Consider the following 21,206-nt stretch of genomic DNA (forward strand, 5'->3'; position numbering starts at 1 on the left):
GCGCATGCGTGCGCCTGTTCGCCATTCTAATGGAAATACCCTGTGCATATCTATGCACTAGACATCTCACAGGGATTCCCTGACATTGCCCCCCCCCCCCCCTTAGGAGCAGCCTCCAGATGCCCACTAGGGATCGGTGTTCAGGGTGAAGTTGAAGGTAGGCTTTTATCAACCGAGGAGCGTGGACATTAGAGGCAGGTTTCTAGGAATTATCCCCTGAACCATAGCCTTTCCATTTAATAAGGAACTGTGTCTGACCTCCCCTCCTTCTACAGCCCAGATTAGACTCTACCTCATATTCCTCGTTACCTTCAATCAATAGTGGAGCAGGAGCTTCAGAACCTCGATCTGGAAAGGGGTTAGGAACTGTTGGTTTCAGTAGCGAAACATGAAACACGGGGTGAATTTTCAGATTACTTGGTAAAATTAATTCAAATGCCACAGAATTGATCCTTTTCCTAATTGAAAATGGACCCAGGGACCTTGGCCTGAGCTTCTTTGAGGGACACGTCAAATTTAGGTTTGCCGTAGATAGGCAAATTCAAATTCCCTCTCCTTCTTTTATCAAATATTTTTTTTATTACCTGCCTGCGCCTTCAAGATGGTTTCTCGCAAGAGCTTACTGTTTGCATTGAGAAAGGTCAGTCTTTCTTGTATAGCTGGTACAGCAGATTCCATAGGTTCCCCTTAGGTAGGAAGGAAGGGTGATATCCATAATTGGCATAGAAGGGAAACTGCTTTGGTGGCAGAATGGACCCAGTTATTGTATGCAAATTTGGCTAAAGGAAGGTGGAACACCCAGTCGTCTTGTGAGAAGGGCGAGAAGCATCTCAAATATTGTTTGAGAGTTTTTGTCCTCTCGGTCTGTCCATTCGTTTGTGGGTGGTAGGCAGATGACAAACGAAGTTCAATGTTTAGTGCTTCACACAGGGCCTTCCAAAATTTTGAGGTGAACTGACCCCCCGGATTTGAAACAATGCTGCCTGGGATGCCATGTAGCCTCACAACTTCTTTGAAAAATTTGGAAGAAGTTTCGGCAGCAGGTTGGGTTCCTTTCAAAGGTATAAAGTGTGCAATCTTTAAAAATCGGTCAACCATGACAAAGATGGTGGTGAGATGATACCTCACCCCCCATTAGTTACACAAATACTATCCCCACACCCCTGATTCCTGTTGGAGATGTTGAGGGGACCGCGTGACGCTGCTTCATATCTTTTGGGACTGCCCTACTCTGCGACAATATTGGTCTGAGGTTAGAAACATCACCCAGAAGTTTACTGACCACCCTCTACCTGATGATCCGGCCTTTTTCCTCCTTCATGTAAGACAGGGTTCGACAAATACCAGGCGCCAGGTCGCCGTTGCGACTAGAACATGTGTCCTGGCTCCTGGATTTTTGTCAGTGACAGGTGCCTCTGCTACAGGGCTGCAGGACGGGGTCTTGGCTGGGAACGTGATTAGCGGCGGCGGCGGGGATGGAGCAGGAAGATAGCGGCACAGCCACTGCTGACATGGCGGGAGGAGTGAGCAGCCAGAGGCTGAGCTCTTGAGAAGAGGTGCTGAGGCAGGAGCAGTTCATAGAGACGGGAGGGGGGAGCGTGGCCGACCGGGAACCTGCATGGACGCGCTCTGATCCGGCTCCCGCTTCCATTAGGCTCGTAGCGACCATTACAGCTTCCCCAGCCTTCCATCTCGCCCGCTCTGCACCCGAACGGCACCCCTACGAGCAGGACAGCATGACCCGCAAGCGAAAGGACGCCTCGAAGCCTAAGAAACATAGAGACGGGAGAAGTGCGAGGAGGTAATCCCCTGCCTGCCAACATGTCCAGCCCGGGCACACCAAATTATTTATTTTTTATCAGTTGGATGCAGAATTTATAAATCTCTGTTTTAGATTTTTTTCCCTTTTTTTTTTTTTTTTTCTTGCTTTATCATATTTTCCAATAGCTTACTGAGCCTAGTAGTCCGCCAAACTTTTTGTTGCATAGTTCATTTGTTAATTTTTCATTTGCGGCAAACAAAGTGAATACAGTCATTTTAATTTTGGCCCCATAATGAAAAAAGGGGGGGGGGAAGAGCCAATCCCATGTACAAACCTACAAAAATATACAGCATATATCACCTGTATCCTGTGCAATGTATCAAATATATATTCATTTGCGGCAAACAAAGTGAATACAGTCATTTTAATTTTAGCCCCATAATGAAAAAAAGGGGGGGGGGGAAGAGCCAATCCCATGTACAAACCTACAAAAATATACAGCATATATCACCTGTATCCTGTGCAATATATCAAATATATGGAAAATACACAACACAATATTGCTTAATTCACGTGCAAATAAAAAAACAAAATATCACTCTCTAATAAAGTGCTAATAAAAAAAACAAAGTGCATATATAAAAAACTGTCAAATTATAAAGTACAACTTTATCATGCCAAAAAATATCAAGCCCCGCAAACCCCCCCCCTCTTTTTTTTTTTTTTTTCATTCTAAGATTTTTTTAATGCATCAAAAACAGCATAGCAGCTTTTCCCTTATCCTGTTTTTTACTTTTGAATTCATGTATATTTTCACGGGGCTGTTGACACCCAGTATATTCCAGTAGTGCACGTTTTCCTGTCTTTTAACACAATGTTAGCTCCATGTATAACAGCGTGGCATACAGCCCTGTACATAAATTGTCCGATACGGATTCTTGGCAGGTCTGAAAGAAAACGTCTCTCCCTCCCCCCCAAAATGTGCCACCACCCACCCATTGCCACCGCCCGCACCTATGTGCAGCCTTCTCCACAAGGACAATATATGACCACAGATGTTGAATCTGACAGTTCCCGTGAGTAGGATTGTCACAGAGTCCTAACAAAAAAAAAACTGGCTCCTAACTTTTTTAGCTGGCTCCTAGATTCAAAGAAAATTTGTCAAGCCCTGATGTAAGATACCTGTATGACACTACAAGAAGTACATCCTTAGGCACTTACTGAATGCCGCTAAAGCCTGCATTCCACCCCTTTGGAAAGACCCACGTCCACCTACCATTGTACAATGGTTATGCCGCGTGGGAGATATTAACAAGATGGAGGATCTGGTCCTTACAGCGCAACATAAAAGAGAGCTGTACCATAAAACCTGGGATTTGTAGAATATCTTCATTCTCTCGGATGAGGGCATGGCATTGTTGCACTGATAGCTTGGGGGGTGGGGGGAAGGGACCACCTGGCCGGCCGGGCCTGGGTGTACCCCCCTCCTCGATGCCTCTCACACACATTACCGCCTTTCCCCTCCCTCTGTGTGTGACTGTCTTTTTTTGACTCATGGCCTGGGCTGTTCCCCTTGCTGCAATACCCTCTTCTTCCCTTACCCTCTGCCTTGTCCCCACCCCCCCCCTTTTGTTTTTTTGTTTTCTTCTTGTCTTTTCCTCCACTCCTTCTTTCCCTCCTGGTATTCTCTATCTTCTCACTTGCTTTCTGCTCTTACATTAAAGAAAAAAATAAAAATAGTTGTAGGAGTGGGCAACTCCTCACCGCTCTTAGCGTGGTTCATCCCCTACAATGTACTATGTGATGTTTCATGTTGGTATTTGAAGGTTATGATGAATGTAACATGTTGGTTTTCTGTAACTTCGATGATGCTTCATTACCTCAACTTGTTCTGATATTATACATATGTATTGCTGTTTAGCACTATTGTTGTATGGTTTGGATTTGCCTGTTCCTGAACTACATAAATAAAACATTTGAAAAAAAAAAAAAGTGGTGAACCCTTCAGATGGAGAAAATTCCACAATAAAATCCATGGAAATCATACTTTTCAGGTACAGGGAGAGATTCCAACAGGCCCCAAGTCTTGGCCCGATCAGATTTGTTTCTGAGGCACACAGAGCAGAATCTGACATAGTCTTTGCAGTGTTTTAAGAAATCTGGCCACCAAAAGGAACGGGAGACCAAATCAGAGGTCTTGTGGATACCAAAGTTTCTGGCCAGAGGATAGTCATGACACTTCTTAAGAATGGTAACCCTCAATTGTTCGGGAATGAAAATTTGTTCCTTGTGGAAATACAGTCCATTCCTCTGTTGAAGATGCAAATCCAGAGGAGGTGGCAACTGCCTCCTTGACTTGTGACATCAAGTCTGCTTGCAGGCGCAGGAACTTCTTAGCTGTCAAAATAGTGTCCGGTTCAGAAGGTTAAACTGATTCAGGAAACATGCGCGAAAGTGCATCTGGTTTGCAGTTTTTGGAACCTGGACGAAAAGTTATATGGAACACAAAACGTGAAAAAAACAAGTGCCCATCTAGCCTGTCGAGGTCTTAGTTGTCTTGCAGTTCCTAAATATTCCAGATTCTTATGGTCTGTAAAAGTGATAGGGTGTGCAGCCCCCTCCAGTAGGTAGTGCTATTCCTCAAGGGCAGCTTTTATGGCTAACAGTTCCCCACATCGTAATTCCTTTCAGAGGAACCTCATTTTCTGCTTGTTTAGTCTTTGATGGATTCATCATATGAATTCAGTTAGTGGAGGACCTACAAGGTTCCACTGGACAAGTCTGAATATGGTGACCAGCATCACCACAATTGAGGCAGAGGTTGGAACGATGTAGCCGAAGGCGTTCAGTAGTAAACAGAGGGGATCTCCGGAAACTCTTTTGTGATGAGACATGAGGTGCATCGGGCATGCTAACAGCAATGAAAGGAGCAGTAACCTCAGACCCTGGGTGGACCAAAGGACTTCTGCCAGAGAAAAAAGAATCCATGGTTGTCAGAGCTGGATCGTGTTGTTCCCGGAGGTGATAAGCCCAGTATTAAAGCTCATCCAGAAGAAGCGCGATGATGAACCCCACCCTAGTATCTTGCAAAGAGAAGGTTCGGGGCAACAGGGAAAAGTACATTTTGCAAAAGTTAGGAAAAGTCAGAAGTTTCCTGCGATCTCTGGAAAAGCGTTCAGGGATAGGAACCTGAGGTTCCGGGGGGGGGGGGGGGGATGTGCTGAACTCTGAGTGACTTCATCTGTGACAGCAGGAGGACTCAGAAGTGACAAGTCATCTTTACGGGCCGATAATCGATCTTCTATGCGATCAATTTTTGCTTGCATGCTTTGCACAATGTAGGATAGTGCAGAGATTGATCAGCATACGTCCTTCAGTGGAGAGGCCTCCCTTTCAGACTCCATAACTGGCTGACTGATACTGTCACGTACCTGAAAGGAGACTGAATTGACGAGGTCGGCCTCTTGTATCTCCTGCCCAGGCCCCACTGAGGATGAGACCAATAGTGCTTAGGGACAGGAGGGACACGAGTGCCTGTGGGTGTTGATTGGTGAACCTGCAGCAGGGAATGCGACTCAGAGGAGGCTGTGAAACCAGAGAAGCAGGAACAGCAGTTATGTTCGGAGGACTGGTCCAGACAAAAGGCGCACTCCGCTTATGCTGATGGTTCTGGATAGGCCGCTTGTCAGGATTCCGGAGGCTGAAACATACAGCAGTGTATGGGGCTGGTGCAGAAGACAGCAAGGCAAGCACTGGAGTAGCACTGAGAGCCAGGATCAGAGGCAGGAACAGAGTCTCATGAATAGTCGGCGTCCTCAACAGGCGGGCAGCGAGGTACCAAGTCATGTGCAGAGCCAAAGTCAGGAACGGAGCCGGGTCAAGGTTAACAGAAAGGCAGGAGCGAAATCCAAAATCAGGTCAAGAACATGCCAGGTCAGCAGCGGGGAAAGCATGCAGGAACAATCAGGAGCGAGGGCAAAGCTGAAGATCAGTCATCAAAGGAAATGGTAAGGAGCTCCCTTTTTTAAATAGCCCGTCTGGCGCCAAGAGTAATTGTGCTTGTGCGCATGCACATTCGCAAATTCTTGCACTCATGCGTGCGCCTGTTAGCCATTTTTCTGGAAATACTCTGCGCATGCGCATATCTATGCGGCAGACATCTCAGGGCACAGCTGAAGATCAGTCATCAAAGGAAATGGGAAGGAGCTCCTTTTTTAAATTGCCCGTCTGGCGCCAAGAGTAATTGTGCTTGTGCGCATGCACATTCGCAAATTCTTGCACGCATGCGTGCGCCTGTTAGCCATTTTTCTGGAAATACTCTGCGCATGCGCATATCTATGCGGCAGACATCTCAGGGCACAGCTGAAGATCAGTCATCAAAGGAAATGGGAAGGAGCTCCTTTTTTAAATAGCCCGTCTGGCGCCAAGAGTAATTGTGCTTGTGCGCATGCACATTCGCAAATTCTTGCACGCATGCGTGCGCCTGTTAGCCATTTTTCTGGAAATACTCTGCGCATGAGCATATCTATGCGGCAGACATCTCACAGGGATTCCCTGACAGGCACACTATATTGAAAAGTAAACTTGAAGCCTAATTCAAATGTGTGTGCCGTTTTTAAAGGATGAGGACATTTTCAAACCGCTTTTGTAGAAAGTTTAATCTCTCCCCCCTACTGGACTCACTTCCCTGCTGACCTTACTACTAAAGAGGAGCTCAAGGCTCCTTCAGAAAAAATTAAAAGTCAACAGATACTGTAGCTGCTGACTTTTAATATAGGAAAACTTACCTGTCCAGGGATCCTGTGATGCCCTCACCCGTGCCAATTCTTCAATCGGCTTTGAGTGCAGGCATTGGCATCTCTAGTATAGGAAACAGGATGTGAAGCCTTGTGGGAAGCTGCGGCAATCTGAGCCTTAAGTGGCAGCCAGTGCCTGTCAAAACCAGGTACCCACTCCCCCCCCCCCCAGAAAGTGCCACATGTGGAGGGGGGGGGGGGAGGATGCAAACATGCAGAGCTTTCCCTTTTGAGTTGAGCTATGCTTAAGCCTGTCAGGGTCCTGTCACAGGTCTACCTGTAGCTGACCCATGTTCCTCTTCCGCTGCCCTACTGTGCACAGTATAACTCAATAGACTTTTGCAAGGGCCAGGAGATGTTTAGGTCTCCTCCCAGACCAATCGAAGTATATAAGATTCTAATTGCACACAGGCACTGTGGGAAGGGGGAAATGACAGGAGGTGATAACAAAGAAAAGCATTACCACTTGCAGGGGCTACGCGAAGTGATAACATGGAAGCCCGAATCCTACAGGACTTGATGACGACCTTTTGATAATAAAGAACCAAGATGGACATGGATAAATTTGCAGGACAAGATTCAAACCCTCATTGTGAAAGTAGGGTATTTGAAATGTCAGACTCAAGTTTTTATGTTCTTACCATATGTTAGAAACTGAAAGTAAACTTTGGTTTTAATTGGCAATGCGCATACTGTAGATTCAGTTCACAAAAGTTTACACTAGGATGAGTATATTTACTTTCAACCCTAATATTAGAATTTTCAGATCTTATTAAGAATAACTGCCAATTTGATGTGTGAGCTTTGTGAATTGAGCCAAATATATTTTTTTTCAGATTGTTGATAGCAGCACAATAGTTTCCGATATTCATGGGGATTTTGCTTACCCTACTGTAATTGGAAGAGTTATGAAGATTACAAGCAACTTGTGTGCGTTGGTAGCAGACATTGGAGCTGTCGGATTTTTGGTGGTAGATCACTTTCAGACAAGTGTTCTAAGCAGTTCCTCCAACAGGATAGAACAGCCATATGTTTGACAATATCTTTTTCTTGCCCAATCCCCCCCCCCCCCTTTACACAATTGGAAAATGGCTCCTAATTATTAAGAGGCTTTGTAACATCTTTATGCTACTCCACAGCACTTCCTGTTTTCTTGCCCAATAAATAATGACAAGGGGCACTCCGTTTGCCTGCTGAGATGTCCGGGTCACACATCTCAAGAGGCAATTTTTGTTGAGGGCATCTGAGCATATTCACACATCACTTCAAGATACAGAAACCCACATTATGTGGGAATACCCCCTGCACTAAGCAGATGTGCTGCAGGCTTCTGCCAGTTCCCAAAGACTGTTGCTTCTGCTCCCCTGATGGCGCGTATTGACGCAAACTGCGTTGGAAGGGGCTAAACTTAACCCATCCTGTGCTAGCCTGTGCAGCTATTTACTTATGTGGTAATTTGCTTTTAAGTGTAAGTACCTGTCTACGTATTTAAAGTGAACTGTGATATATAGTTTTACACTATTTGTGACCTTTTGTTTCTTTGCATAAAATCTTGTATGGTGACACCTAGCCGAGCTGACCGCTTCTGAAGTCATCTGAAAGTCTAGGAATGATGCTGATGCTGGCGGTTTGGTGTGGAATCATGCTATAAGTGTGGAATCACCTATTTTGGAAGATGCATTGTTTATCTCTGTGATTGGCGATCAAAGCAGTCCAGTAATGGCACTTTTCCACTGCAAGTACGTGCTCTGCTCTACTCGGCCCAGCTTGGCCCAGTTTGCTTTTCCACTGCTGGTACCGCATGGTATGGTGTTGGAACGGTTCGGGACGGTTTGGTATAGTTAAGTGGGTGGGATAACAACGATTCTCTGACCAATCAGTGGCTAGTAGTGACTGCATGCAAAGGATTGTGGGATATGGTACCGGTATGGTACCTCTTGGAACCACAATCGAGTTGGTACTGTTTTAGAGAGCCGTACCGTTCGGTTCCATGTAGTGGAAAAGCGCCGCCGTACCGTACCGAACCGTTCCTAAACCGTACCATGCGGTACCAGCAGTGGAAAAGCACAAAAGCGAGCCGAACCGTTCGGTTCCATGCAGTGGAAAAGCGCCATAAGAGGCTTATTCGTATGGTGGAGGGCACAGGTGTTTCTGTTTTCAAGAATCTTGCATTCTTCTGGTGGAAGGCTGAAATTCTATATTAACCTTTTTATATTTGAATGGATTTATTGTTTCACTTCATTTTAAGGACAGTGGACTTTATTTTCACAAGAATGTCTTGTCTGTATCCGCACTTATTGTTTTGTATATATTATTAGTTCCCGAAGACTCTCTGCACATCTGCATACTTGCGAGAAAGCTAAAGATTGCAGTGCAGATAAGAAGCGGGGTGGGTGGACCTCTCCCAGATAAAGTTCCTCTTTAATGCTTTGTAAGCCATGGCCCATATACAAAACTAGAGGTCTGACTTTGATCAAACTTTACTTGCTGCCCGCTGGTTCTGGCTCAGTTACTCAAAAGTTATTAAGGGCCAAGAGGACAGCATAACTGGCACTTTCACATGTCCATGCCCATATTTTAACACATTTTACAATTCTACATTTATGGGGGGAGGTTCCTTTTTTAAAAGCCAGATTTCATCCAGGTAACTAACATTTTCAGAAGAATATATTCATTGGAAGCCACATTATTACTTTTAGGACAGTTTTCATTTTAGGGATCTAATTCTATGTTTTCCCAAACCCTCATCAAAGTAGTACATCACAGCAGATTGCTCTTCTTCAGCTTTTTACTTTTGGTTTCAGGGACTTTGCATTATTTTGAACAGAATAGTTGAACTCTTTCTTAGTCTTTTTACCCCAAAATAACCCTTTAAATAATTTTCAGGTCTCAGGGAACCCCCTGCTAAAATTACCATTTGGTGGTCAGTGCAAAGAATGCTCCCTTTACAGGGGTGGTCAAAATGCCACCATTGTGGAATATGAAAAAGATAGTTTATGTCATGCTGCTGGCTCTGCCAAGGGACGCTGGAACTAAAACTATGGAGGTACCATCAGATGGGAGGTCAATCAGCCACAGCTCAAGGAACCTCTAGAGGAGGTGGTTGAAATTGCTGTTCTAGTGTAACCTGCACATAATGTTCATAGGCATCCAGATCTGTTTGGTTGATCTGGTAAGTCTAGCTATATGAAGCAGCGGAGCAGCTTTTCTGGAAAGCAGTATAACTGTGAGCACAGCTGAGCAGGTATCTCATTTTCACTGCTATGCGAGTGTGTAATATTTAGGCAGCTGACACGACAGGTGCTCTGGGTACTTCAAACAGGTGCCACATTTCACATTTCCTAGCTACTCAAATAGCTGCTATGAGTTCATGCACCTGGTCATGTCAGGTCCAGCAGGCCAGTCTTGTTTAAAAAAGAAAAACAGAAATTTTTAGCAACTTAAATTAAAAAAACATAATGTAATAATCTTTGCAATGTAACCAGCATATTTAAGAACACCTAAATGTAGCGAAAACCCAAATTAGGAGAAATGCAGGGACTGCATGACACTGGCAGAGAAGGGGTTACCACCAGGGGCGATCAAAGGGTTAAGTGTGCCCCTAAGCAGTGCTTTATAACTGTGGGGGTGTGAATGCACTGGAAGAAAAGAGAGATCTGTGTTTCAACTTAGCTGAAACACCAGATCTCTCTTCTACTCCCTGACAGAACTGCGTTCTGCCCTGTTTATATAAGCAGACCGCCGTTCTGTCATTCCTCCGAAAGATCAGCGGGTCCTGGCGGCCATCATGGCTGCCAGACCCGCTGATTGGCTCCTGCTGTGTCCAATCAAAGCAGGAATGGTGGGCGTGCCCCCTACATCACTTCCACAAGATTATATACATGTACGTGATTTTGTGCAGCCGGGCCGCCATGCCGCAGTATATATGCGGTGGGTGGTCCGGAACAGGTTAAAAACTTTTGATCCAGGGGTAGGCAACCTTTCAGAGGTGTGGATCTACCTGGACAACATGGAGGAAATCAAAGCTCAAAGGAGGCATGAAGAACGCATATTGTCACACGTTAGTGTCCTCTGCCCACCTTCACATCATCCCCCCACAGTAATTTACCCGACCACCACACAGTAGTGTGCTTTGCACCCCCCACTGTGTCCTCCCCCTTCACTCAGACATGCAGACAGAGTGTACTTAGCTGAGAAGGCTCCCTGAAGGGACATATTACATCTTTTTCCTAATACTGGAAACCAGGTAACTGAAGAAATGTACACAAAAAAAGTTTAAAACAAGTAAATATAATATGCTTTCCTAGCTAAGTTCCACTTTAAGGGAGAACTCACAACAGGACACAGATGACAAAGTTACAGTGCCAGGAAACAGCCATAGAGAACAACAGTCAGTGCATGCTGTCCTGTTCAGCCATTATTCTCACTTCACTAGGAGATTTTAATTTCTATATTTTTTTTATTGAGAAATTTTCACATTACAGAAAATGCAGAATAATGACTGAACATATTACAACTTCTAACGAAACAGTAGTCAAAGAACAAACTCACTTTCACAGCCAATGAACGTAACAACAAGGCCATCAAGTGAATACTAACATGGGTACACCAACAGCCATTTCAAACAGAATTTTTTGTGGACGATACATGAGTAGATTTGTCATGTCGACTGAACCACTTTGTTCAAGGTTTCCACCAAGAGAGGGACTTCTGATAGTTCCCTCTGCTGGAGGCAAACATGAGTTCATGGGAACAATGATCTTGAGTCAAATTCAAAGCATCCCTAGCAGTAGGGGGTGTTTACTTTTTCCAGTTCCTAGTAAGAGTTAGCCTCGCCGCCAATAGAACATGAACTATAAGGTGTCTCGATTCAGGGGGATAGTCATCAATCGTCAAGTTCAAGAGGGCAAGTGCCGGAGATGGGCTAATGTGTAGTCGTGTGATTTTGGATAAAGTTTTAAATATCCCATGCCAGTAAGATCTGAGTTTTGGACATTCCCATAGAATATGGTGTATATCTCCCACATGACCACAATTCCTCCAGCATAAAGGGGATGAGTGACGGTAAAACAAAGCTAATTTAGTGGGCGTCAAATGCCATCTAAGCGTAATTTTGATCGTCTGTTCCTGTTCCCATAGTGCGGAACAGATGATTATATGTTTGTATGCATATTTAAGTGCCATGGACCATTGGTGTGTCGTGTAGGATTGTTTCAAGTCCGCCTCCCATTGATAAAAGGGTTTTGACTTGGATAGGGTCGTCTTGTCCTGTAGGGTCAAGTATATTTTCGAAATGCCCTTGGAGGTAGGAGCAATGTCAGTAAGAAAGTTCCAAATGCGGCTAGGTACTCTATATAGCGAATGTGGGATAGTGGAGAGACAATGGGTTATTCTCAGATAAAAGTGAATAAAGCCGAGGAGGGAAGAAGGTATTCCTGTTGTAGTGTCGTGAAGGGCTTAATGCCCTCATTCTGGAATAAATGTTGTAAGGTGAAAATACCATGGGACTTCCAATCAGTGAAGGAGATGTCAGGAATCAAGATAGCAAGAAGATCCACAGGGATAGGAGGGGAAATTGCTGGAGGATGAGTAGATTGTGTTGACAGTACTGCAAGCAAGGCCTGAATAGATGCCGTCATTGGGGGTGAGAAAGATGATGGTAGTAGTGGGTTATAAGGGAAACTCACTAGGAGCTTTTAATGCTGCAATGTATGCACGTACACAAAAAAATATCTAGTGATCCTTCCAGAAATCTAGTGAAGCTCCTAACTTCCTGTAGTGAGCTGTCAACACTTTCAGCTACACTGAAATCCCAAATAGTGATGTCACCCTGCTAGAATTTTCTTTCGATCAACTGAAAGGCCTCATGCACACTGGATGTTTTTTTTTTTTAACTCTCCTAGAAGCCAGCAGAGTTTTGGAAAGAAACCGCATTTCCAGTCATCAAGTGCTTGGGCGTTAATTAATTTCATTGGCCAGAATAAATAATTTATTCTGGCCATTGGAATGAATTAATGCTTAAGCGCTAAATGCGCCTAGTTAAGACACGTTTTAAAGCGTCAAGAGTTTTTTCTGCCCAGACTCTGCTGCTCCTGGACTCCATGGAAGTGGATTTTTTTTCCCTGCCTCTGAACTATCCTTCCACTAAAGGCTGCTGAAAGCCTATGTGTGAATGGTAACATAGGCTAAAATGAAGGGGAGTTTAACTTCTTCCCATCTGGCCACTGTACATAAACAGCCAAAAGTACACCAAGCACCACTGTCCCCATACATATCTGTCACAGTGCCCCTATAAATATCTGTACCAGTGCACAAAACATCTGCCACAGTCCCCCATCACATCTGTACCTGTGCACAAAACATCTGCAATAGTCTACCATTGTGACATCAACATCTGTCAGTGTCCACCGGGGGTTGATCAACATCTGTTAGTGTACCCGTGTCCCACCAATAAGCATGCTCGCGTGCGAAGGTGAACACACACGTTGGTCCTGTACGCATACATAAACAGCGATAGTACCACACATCTGAGTTATCACAGCGAACGCCAGAGAGAGCAATAATTCTAGCACCAGACCGCCTGTGTAACTCTAAACTGGTAACCAATAAAGGCTTATAAAAAGCTGCCTATGGAGATTTTCAAATACCGAAGTTTGGTGCCATTTCACATGCGTGCGCAATTTTAAAGCGTGATATATTTGGTATCTTTTTACACGGCGCAACACCGTATTTTATATTTTACCAAAAGTTGGAATATTATATTGTTTCTGCGTCCATTGAAATTCATTAAAATGTATTAATGCTTTAGTGTGTAAAATTGCATTTGAAAAACTGCTGCGCAAATACCATGTGGCATAAAATTTTCAAAACCTACCATTTTATTCTCTAGGGCCTCTGCTACAAAATATATAATGTTTGAGGGATCTTTTCTAGCAAAAATACAGATTTTGTCCTGTAAACAAAAAGTGTAGGAAGGCTTGGTCTTAAAGTGTATAATGGCTGAAGGGGCTACTTGGATGTTGCGCTTCTCTATGTGGCAAGGCTGTGAAAAAATCTCACACGTATGGTATCGCCATACTCGGGACAAGTAGCAAAATATGTTTTGGGGTGTAGTTGCAAGTATGCCTATGCCGTGTGTGAGAAATAACTTGTTAATATTACATTTTTGTGGAGAAAAAAAAAACAATTTCTTAATATTCCAAAGAATTGTGGGGAAAAAATAACAAATTCAGAAAACTTGTCATGCCTCTTACTAAATTTATTAGACTGTCCACTTTTCAAAAAGGGGTAATTTGGGGGAATATTTGTACTGTCTTGACCTGTTAGGCCCTCCAGAAATTAGACAGTACATCAGGTGTAATCAGTTTTCAATAATTGGTGCCATAGCTTGTGGACTCTATAACTTTCACACAGACCAAATAATATACACTGATTTGGGTTGTTTCTATCAAAGAAATGTAGCAGTATTAATTTTGGTCAAAAATTATGAAGAGAAATTACTTATTCGCAAAATGTTATAACTGAAACTAAGAAAAACAATATTTTTTTAAATTTGTAGCGCAAAAAATAAAAACCCCAGTGGTGATTAAATACCACCAAGAGAACAAATTGATAAAAATGTAATTTGGGTACAGTGTTGCATAATTCTCATTCAAAATGTGAGAGCACTGAAAGCTGAAAATTGGCATGAAGGGGGGTAAAAGTGCCCTGTGTTGAGGTGGTTAAAGCAGGGTAAAAAAAAAAAAAAAACCCAGACACCCCTAGGAGCAGCTGGTGTGTCCATGAGGCCTAAAACACCTCCCTCTGTAGTTCAACTGAAGAGAATTTGTAGAGATGCCCTGCATATGCTTTTTTCACCAGACATTTCACCAGAAGTCCAAACAACATCCCAGACTAATGTGAAGACCCAGCCATATAAGCAATTTAATTTATTTGCTAATGTTACCTTTTCCTGTAAAATCATACTTGGCCCCACCCCTCCCGATATCCTGAAGCCTCTTAAGCCCAATACACGCAGGCCGAATGCCAGGCAACATCGGCTGTTTCAATAAAAAACGGCGGACATTCTGCCTGTGTGTATGGCAACTGGTCTGACAGACGCCGATCATTTTGGCCAGCTTCTATCGGACCAGCATGCTGAAAAACCAGCAGCCGACCGACTCCCGATCAGCGCTCTTAGCCAATGACTGAGAGTGCTGATCAGAGAGTTCCAGCTGTCCCCCTGTCAGCACGCAACAGCCCAGCGGCTGAGAGTGCTGTACTAACGTAGGATCAACTCGCTGGGTTGAATGTAAAAAAACTCAGTGTGTAGCTGTTCTTTAAAGGGGTTATAAGGTCAGAAGGTTTTTTTATCTTATATCTAGATAAAAGTCTTCTGTGTGCAGAAGCCACCCCCCCCCCTCAGCCCCCCTAATACTTACCTGAGCCTCATCTCTATCAAGCAATGTCCACAAAAGTCCCAGCCATCTGTGACTCTCTCTTCTGATTGGCTGAGACACAGCAGCGGCGCCATTGACTCCCGCTGCTGTAAATCAAACTCAGCCAATCAGGAGAGAGAGGGGTGGGGCCGAATGACAGCTCCGTGTCTGAATGGATACACGGAGTTGCATCTCGGCTCAGGTGCCCCATAGCAAGCTGCTTGATGTGGGGGCACTCAACAGAAGGGAGGAGTCAGGAGGATCCGGGCTGCCTTGTGCAAAACCACTGCACAGAGGAGGTAAGGGTAACATTTTGTTATTTTAATAGGAAAAAAAAGAGACTTTACAATCACTTTAATGTAATTGGTGACTTCACTGACTTTTAGGGGAGGCTTGGGATATCAGAGGTAGCTGATTAGTACAGGAAAAGGTATGCTTTGCATATAACAGCTTTCCATCTGCTAATATTCAGAGATCATTTTGCACTATATGCTTAGTATGCAGTACTGCATTTGTCTGTATTTGGCTATTTTACTTGCACTCTGTACAGTGCCTTCTCATTCACACGTGCAATACAAAACATTACATTATTGATAGCATCTTTGTTGGGAACATTTTTATTTTTTGAATGTGCTCCTGTTTTAATTAAAAAAAAAAAAAGCATGTATGTGAACTTATAAAATTAAATTGTATTTAGTCATACTTGGGAAAAAAAAGATCTGGTTCTTCTTCTTTTTCCAAATGATAAAAAGAAACTGGCTAGATTTGAGTGTACAGATGACTAGTACGTGATCTTACTGTGCAGATATGTTAGGTACAGGAAGTGCACGGCTATTTTTAAGGAAATGGACACATAGAATTTTCAGGGTGCTGCTAAGGTGCACAATTAACATTTCTGGATGTTCCTTATAGCATGGCACATCATACCAAAAAATATGTTTGATGTGTCGTGGTTCAAACCACTATTTATATTGAGCAATATTGAATTTTTAGTGATGTGCTGGGCTGCAGTAATTGCAGCCAAAGGAAGTGCTATCAGTTATTAGCTTATTTTGGTAATTTTCCAAAATGATGATAGAAGTTAAACATACTGTATATGTATTCTTTAATTGCATTGTCCTTTATCTAATACTTTGGTTGAAAACATGAATTAAAAAAAATGAAGCAATCAGGCAGGGACAAATACTTAATATTGAAGGGATTGTAAAGGCATTCTATGGATTAAGATAAAAAAAACTCAGCCCCCCTCAGCCCTCCTAATACTTAAGTGAGCAATGTTGCAGGAGTGTCTCAGCTGTCCTGGACTCCCCTCCTCATTGGCTGAGACAGCAGCGTGGCGCGATTGGCCCCCCGCTGCTGTCAGTTTAAAGTCAGTCAGCCAATCAGGAGAGAGAGGGTACACAGGGACTTGGGTGCCCCCATAGCAAGCTGCTTGCGGTGGGGGCACTCAACAGGAGGGAGGGGGGCCAGGAGCACAGAAAGAGGACCTGACAAGAGGAAGATCCGGGCCACTCTATGCAAAACCACTGCACAGAGCAGGTAAGTATAACATGTTTGTTATTTATTAAAAAAAGTATTTGAAAAAAAAAAAATAGCCGGTGATTACGCCTCTGCACTAAGGCCGACGCTGGAGAGATCATATGACTAGACCAGAGGGACTAGAGAATAGGTAATTATAGACATCTTTCCTTTTACAGGGTAGATAGAATAGGCTTAGAATGGGAGCGGGAGTAGATTTAAGCTTTGTTAGGTTTTGACTTGCCTTCCACTGTAAGTAGTTGTTCTGTAAGTGAAGTTTTGTAAGGTTTCAGTTTAATGTCATTAATGTGGAGGAGGTAGCTGATAGTATTCGACCCTAATGCCCCATACACACGTGCAGATTATCTGCAGACTTTTGTCTGCAGACTTACCAAAACCATATAATATGAGGTCAAACCTAAACACTTTCAATTTGTATGCAATCCGGCAGGCCCTTGCACTACATAGAAAAGGTAAGTCTGCAGACAAAAGTCTGCAGATAATCTGCACGTGTGTATGGGGCATAAGTCCTCAGAGGTAAGCCAAAGGTTTAGTTTACGTACCTCAGAAGAACAGAAAGAACATAGGACGGAAAATTCTCAGAAAATGTTAGACAACGTAACCAGTCCAATTTGGCATCACCAGCAGTTGCTTTGAATCTGAGGAATCTGTAGGAGGTCAGGTCAACTATACCATTGCGTATGAATGCTCTATTGCGGGGTTCAAACTTGCTGTGGCCGCGGGTCAGAGCAGGTGGTCCAGTGCATCCCTTTTCACCGTTTCAGGTGCTAATCCGGTCCGAATTTTTGCCTGAATTCGAAATAGAGCCAGACGCACAGAACCCTTCTGCAATGCGGCCTGCGGCCACTCCGGAGCTGTATTAACTGGCTCGATTTAAAGCTGGTCACACTCTCCTGTCATGCGAATTGGATGCGCATCCAATTTGCATCAGTGTGAACCCAGCCTAAAGGATAAGTTCACCTTTTGGAACATGTTACATGTTCCACCCATGTTTAGGGTGGAATATCTAATATGTTCCAGCAGCTGCAGCCTCTCCCCCCCCTCCCTCCCTCTTTCCCCAGTGAAAGCAGGCTGGCTTCTTCTCCGCTGTCACTGTTTGACATTCACAGTCCTATGTGAATGGGGAACTACAAGTACCGACATCCTTTGCAGCTGTCGGCTTGTAGTTTATAGGAAACTACCCTGGCGCTGTTGAGCGCTCTGATAGTTCATTCATGCTTCCTGTCAGTGTGTATCTGTCTGCCTGTACAAGCAGACGGACACACTGAGAAGTCAGCAGGAGTCCTGCATGGCACCCACGATCTACTGATGGTGGGTGCAATACTTTCCAGGCTCCAATTAAAAAAAAATATATATAAATGCACATTTTTTACCTGCATAGAGATGTGCATTCAATATTTTTTTTAAAAGGTGAACTTATCCTTTAGATAAAAAGATAAAAAACGCCCCACTACCCACCCCCCCTTCTTACACTTGCCTGACTTTTATCACCAATCTAGTACTTTCCTGGCTGCAGCACCACACTGCAAGGAATGTATTAAGGTAAAAAAATGTTTATGCTATAGAATCACTTTAATTGGATTGCTCATAAATTGTGTGGTCCTCCCATCATCCAACTGCCCAATGAAACACATGGGGTAGGCAATTTGAAAAAATCCTTACAAGACAATGAGTGGTTCATAAGTGTTCACTGTCACATGCAGGGCAAAGCCAAAAGGGAAGGAAGGTATAAACCACACATTTACCACACATTTTCAGTCTGTTGAGCTAGTTACATGAAGGTGCAATGGGTTCTGGTGTCAGAGAGGGCAGGCAAATGTTTTCCTGTCTATTGTTTTGTTTTTTTTGGAAGATATCTATGACTAGACTTAGACTTCTAGAACCTCAGGACTGTCATTGATTTTCACACATTCTGCATTCTATATACCACTACGACTCACAAGTGAGATTGTATCTCTTTTACCGCACATTATAGTGCTTTATTGTCACTTTAAACAGCTTGCAGAGGTAGAATGTTAATTCTGAACCTGTTGAATAATAGATTTATAAAAATCCCTTTTACCCGTAAAAAAGACAGTAAATATATTTTCCAGTGCCCGTGCTGCCAAATACTGCTTTATGTACTAATTCTTCTCACTTGCAGTACACTGAAAAACTGACACTCCTTGATGTGTTATTCTCCTGGGTCTCCTACGGCTCTCACTAATTCCTCTTGCTGACTTCCATGTCATTACAGAACACAATATTGACATGGAGGGTCATTAGGAAGAACCACTGAGCACTACCGTGGACCAAGGAAATCAACACTCTGGAAATGTTGAGTTCCCTGTAGATGAAACATATTGGACAGAGAAATAAGTATATACTTTCTTTGTTAACAGGTGATCAGATGCTTTCTCCATTTAAAATGGCACTGTTTACATTTGGTGAAACCACAAGTGATGAATGCTCATCACTTCTGGTTTCCTATACCTTAGAGGTGATCAGAGCTGTTCCGGGTCTCTGATTACCTCTGTGGTCAGCTGGTGGAAGCACTAGCTGGTCACTAGGGTCTCCCGGTGGGACGGGAGAGCTTGAGAAAGCCACAGAAGGCAGTGTGAGTGTGATGTACCCTCCTGCTGCTCATAAAAGCAATCCAGTGGCTAATTAGCAGCTAGTATGGCTTTTACAAGAAAGCCAACACTCTGCTCTAAAAAAACAGTACCGAAATGATGCATCCCAGTATAACCACTTGAAGTCCAACGAGCTTTGGGTAGGTCACCAGTTGTCAAGTGGTTAAGAGAAGATATGACAGCAATATACAAATATCTCGGTGATTCTAACATAGGAAGAAAACAGTCTCAGGTCACTTAACAGGACACATGGACACTGAATGAAGTTGGAGGAGCAGTGGTTAACCTTAAACCACGTGTGTCAAACACAAGGCCCGGGGGCCGAATGCGGCCCCCCAGGTCATTTCATGTGGCCCTCGCACCTCTCCTGCAGCTTCGCCCCCCAGCTTCTTCCTGGCAGCAGCACAAGGTAAGGGGATGCACTGTGTAAGGTAGGGTGGAGGACCCTTGACTTCTGGTGGTGGGGGGGCTCTTGAAATTTGATGTAAGGGGGGGAGGGTGCTCTAGACATCTGCTTATAAGTATTATGAGAATACTACTATTCTATGCCAGTTGAAAAGGAGGGTCGGACACCGCTGGTATCACCCACAAGATTCTTTACTGGAGACTTCAGACAGAACACCATGGCAGAACCATGTTCTCTCGGAGAAGTCTGTAGTAAAGTTTCTTGTGGATGATACCAGTGGTGTGCGACCCTTCTTTTCAGACTTGCAGTAGATACATTTATATAATCTTACAGATACAACCGGCCTTTTGAGGGCAACCATAATGCTGATGCGGCCTGCGATGAAATTGAGTTTGACACTCCCGCCTTAAACTGTGTAAGGAGTTTTTTACTGTCAGAGCGGTAAGGATGAGGAACTCCTTTTCACAGTGGGTGGTGTCTGCGGGGAGTATAGAAAAAGAAAAAAATCTTAGATGGGCAGCTTAGTGAACACAATATACAGGGATATGGAACATAGTATTAACATAAACACTCACACACACACACTGGTTAAAATGAATGAACCTTCAACCTTACCAACTATGTAACTACATACAATAAGATTTGCATTTGACTGGATTTCCTATACCTTAGAGGTGGTAAGCATTTGGTAGATGAATACAGTTAAAGTGTGAAAAACCAAAACCGTTTTTTTCATTTTGGATAGCATGAGAAAGGATTAGAACTCCTGTAGGGTTTTCACTGTTATTCGGGACTTCGTTAGCGCCTCCCTTTCTTTGGAAAATAGGCAGCAAATGAGTAAAATATTGACGGGGGTTCTAGCTTTCCTCAACTACATAAAAATAAAGCATTTTTTATTTGTTGAAAAGCTCCTCATTTATTGTCTGGTAAAACATTGTCCTGAGGGTAAATTTCTCTGATTCACTGATAGCAGTAAAAACATGACAGTTGTTCTAATCCTTCCCCACTCTATGTAAAGCTGTGGCAGAATGTTTTAGCTGAACATACACTTGAATCCTGACATGCCTTTTTAATGACTTATTTTCTACTTTCATTGCAGGGAAAAGCCTGAAAGAACCTTTGATTTGGTCCTGAAAGTAGAGTGCCCACCCTCTGAAAATGAAGGTATCTCTCACTACCTTATAATGAAATACGATTTCCTACATTAGTCATTTATTTTTTACTTAAGATATTGTATAATATCTGTTATGTTTTTAGTGTTTAGAATTATGTGAAAAATATTTTTGGCATATACTGTATTTCAAATCAGAAAAGTATTATTTTTCTTTGCCAAGGTTTACAGAGGACACAGCAAAAATATCATAATAAAACTAAAGCTGATCATATACCAATAGTGTTTTTTATTCAGAATTCACAGTTTCAAAATGTTAGTTTGATATTCTAATAGTTAAAAGCTAAGTTCACCTTTTTATAGAAAAAAAAAAAACAAACAATACATGCAGATAATCCGAAGGAATAACAGGTGCTCTTAAACAAGAGCCTCTGAAATAAAAATGTGGAATTTAAGGCCCCTTTCACACAGGCGGACCGTCCAGATCCGCCTGTCCGTTTTTCAGGCGGATGTGAACGGATGCCCCATGCATCTCTTTAGGGCATCGGATGTTAGCGGAGACA

The 21,206-nt window shown here is 43.3% G+C and overlaps 1 protein-coding gene across 4 annotated transcripts in view; it reads left to right on the forward strand.

The window, feature by feature from the left end:
- Positions 1-21,206, forward strand: part of DENND1B (DENN domain containing 1B) — a 383,468-nt gene that overhangs the window by 29,950 nt on the left and 332,312 nt on the right. For all 4 annotated transcript variants that reach the window (XM_082265591.1, XM_082265593.1, XM_082265592.1 and 1 more), the window contains exon 2: positions 20,632-20,696. In XM_082265591.1, the coding sequence (XP_082121717.1) occupies positions 20,632-20,696 (65 nt within the window). The remainder of the gene's footprint in view (positions 1-20,631; positions 20,697-21,206) is intronic.

This window comes from Pelophylax lessonae, assembly GCF_965119305.1.
Source record: "Pelophylax lessonae genome assembly, chromosome: 8".
Classification (NCBI taxonomy): Eukaryota; Metazoa; Chordata; class Amphibia; order Anura; family Ranidae; genus Pelophylax; species Pelophylax lessonae.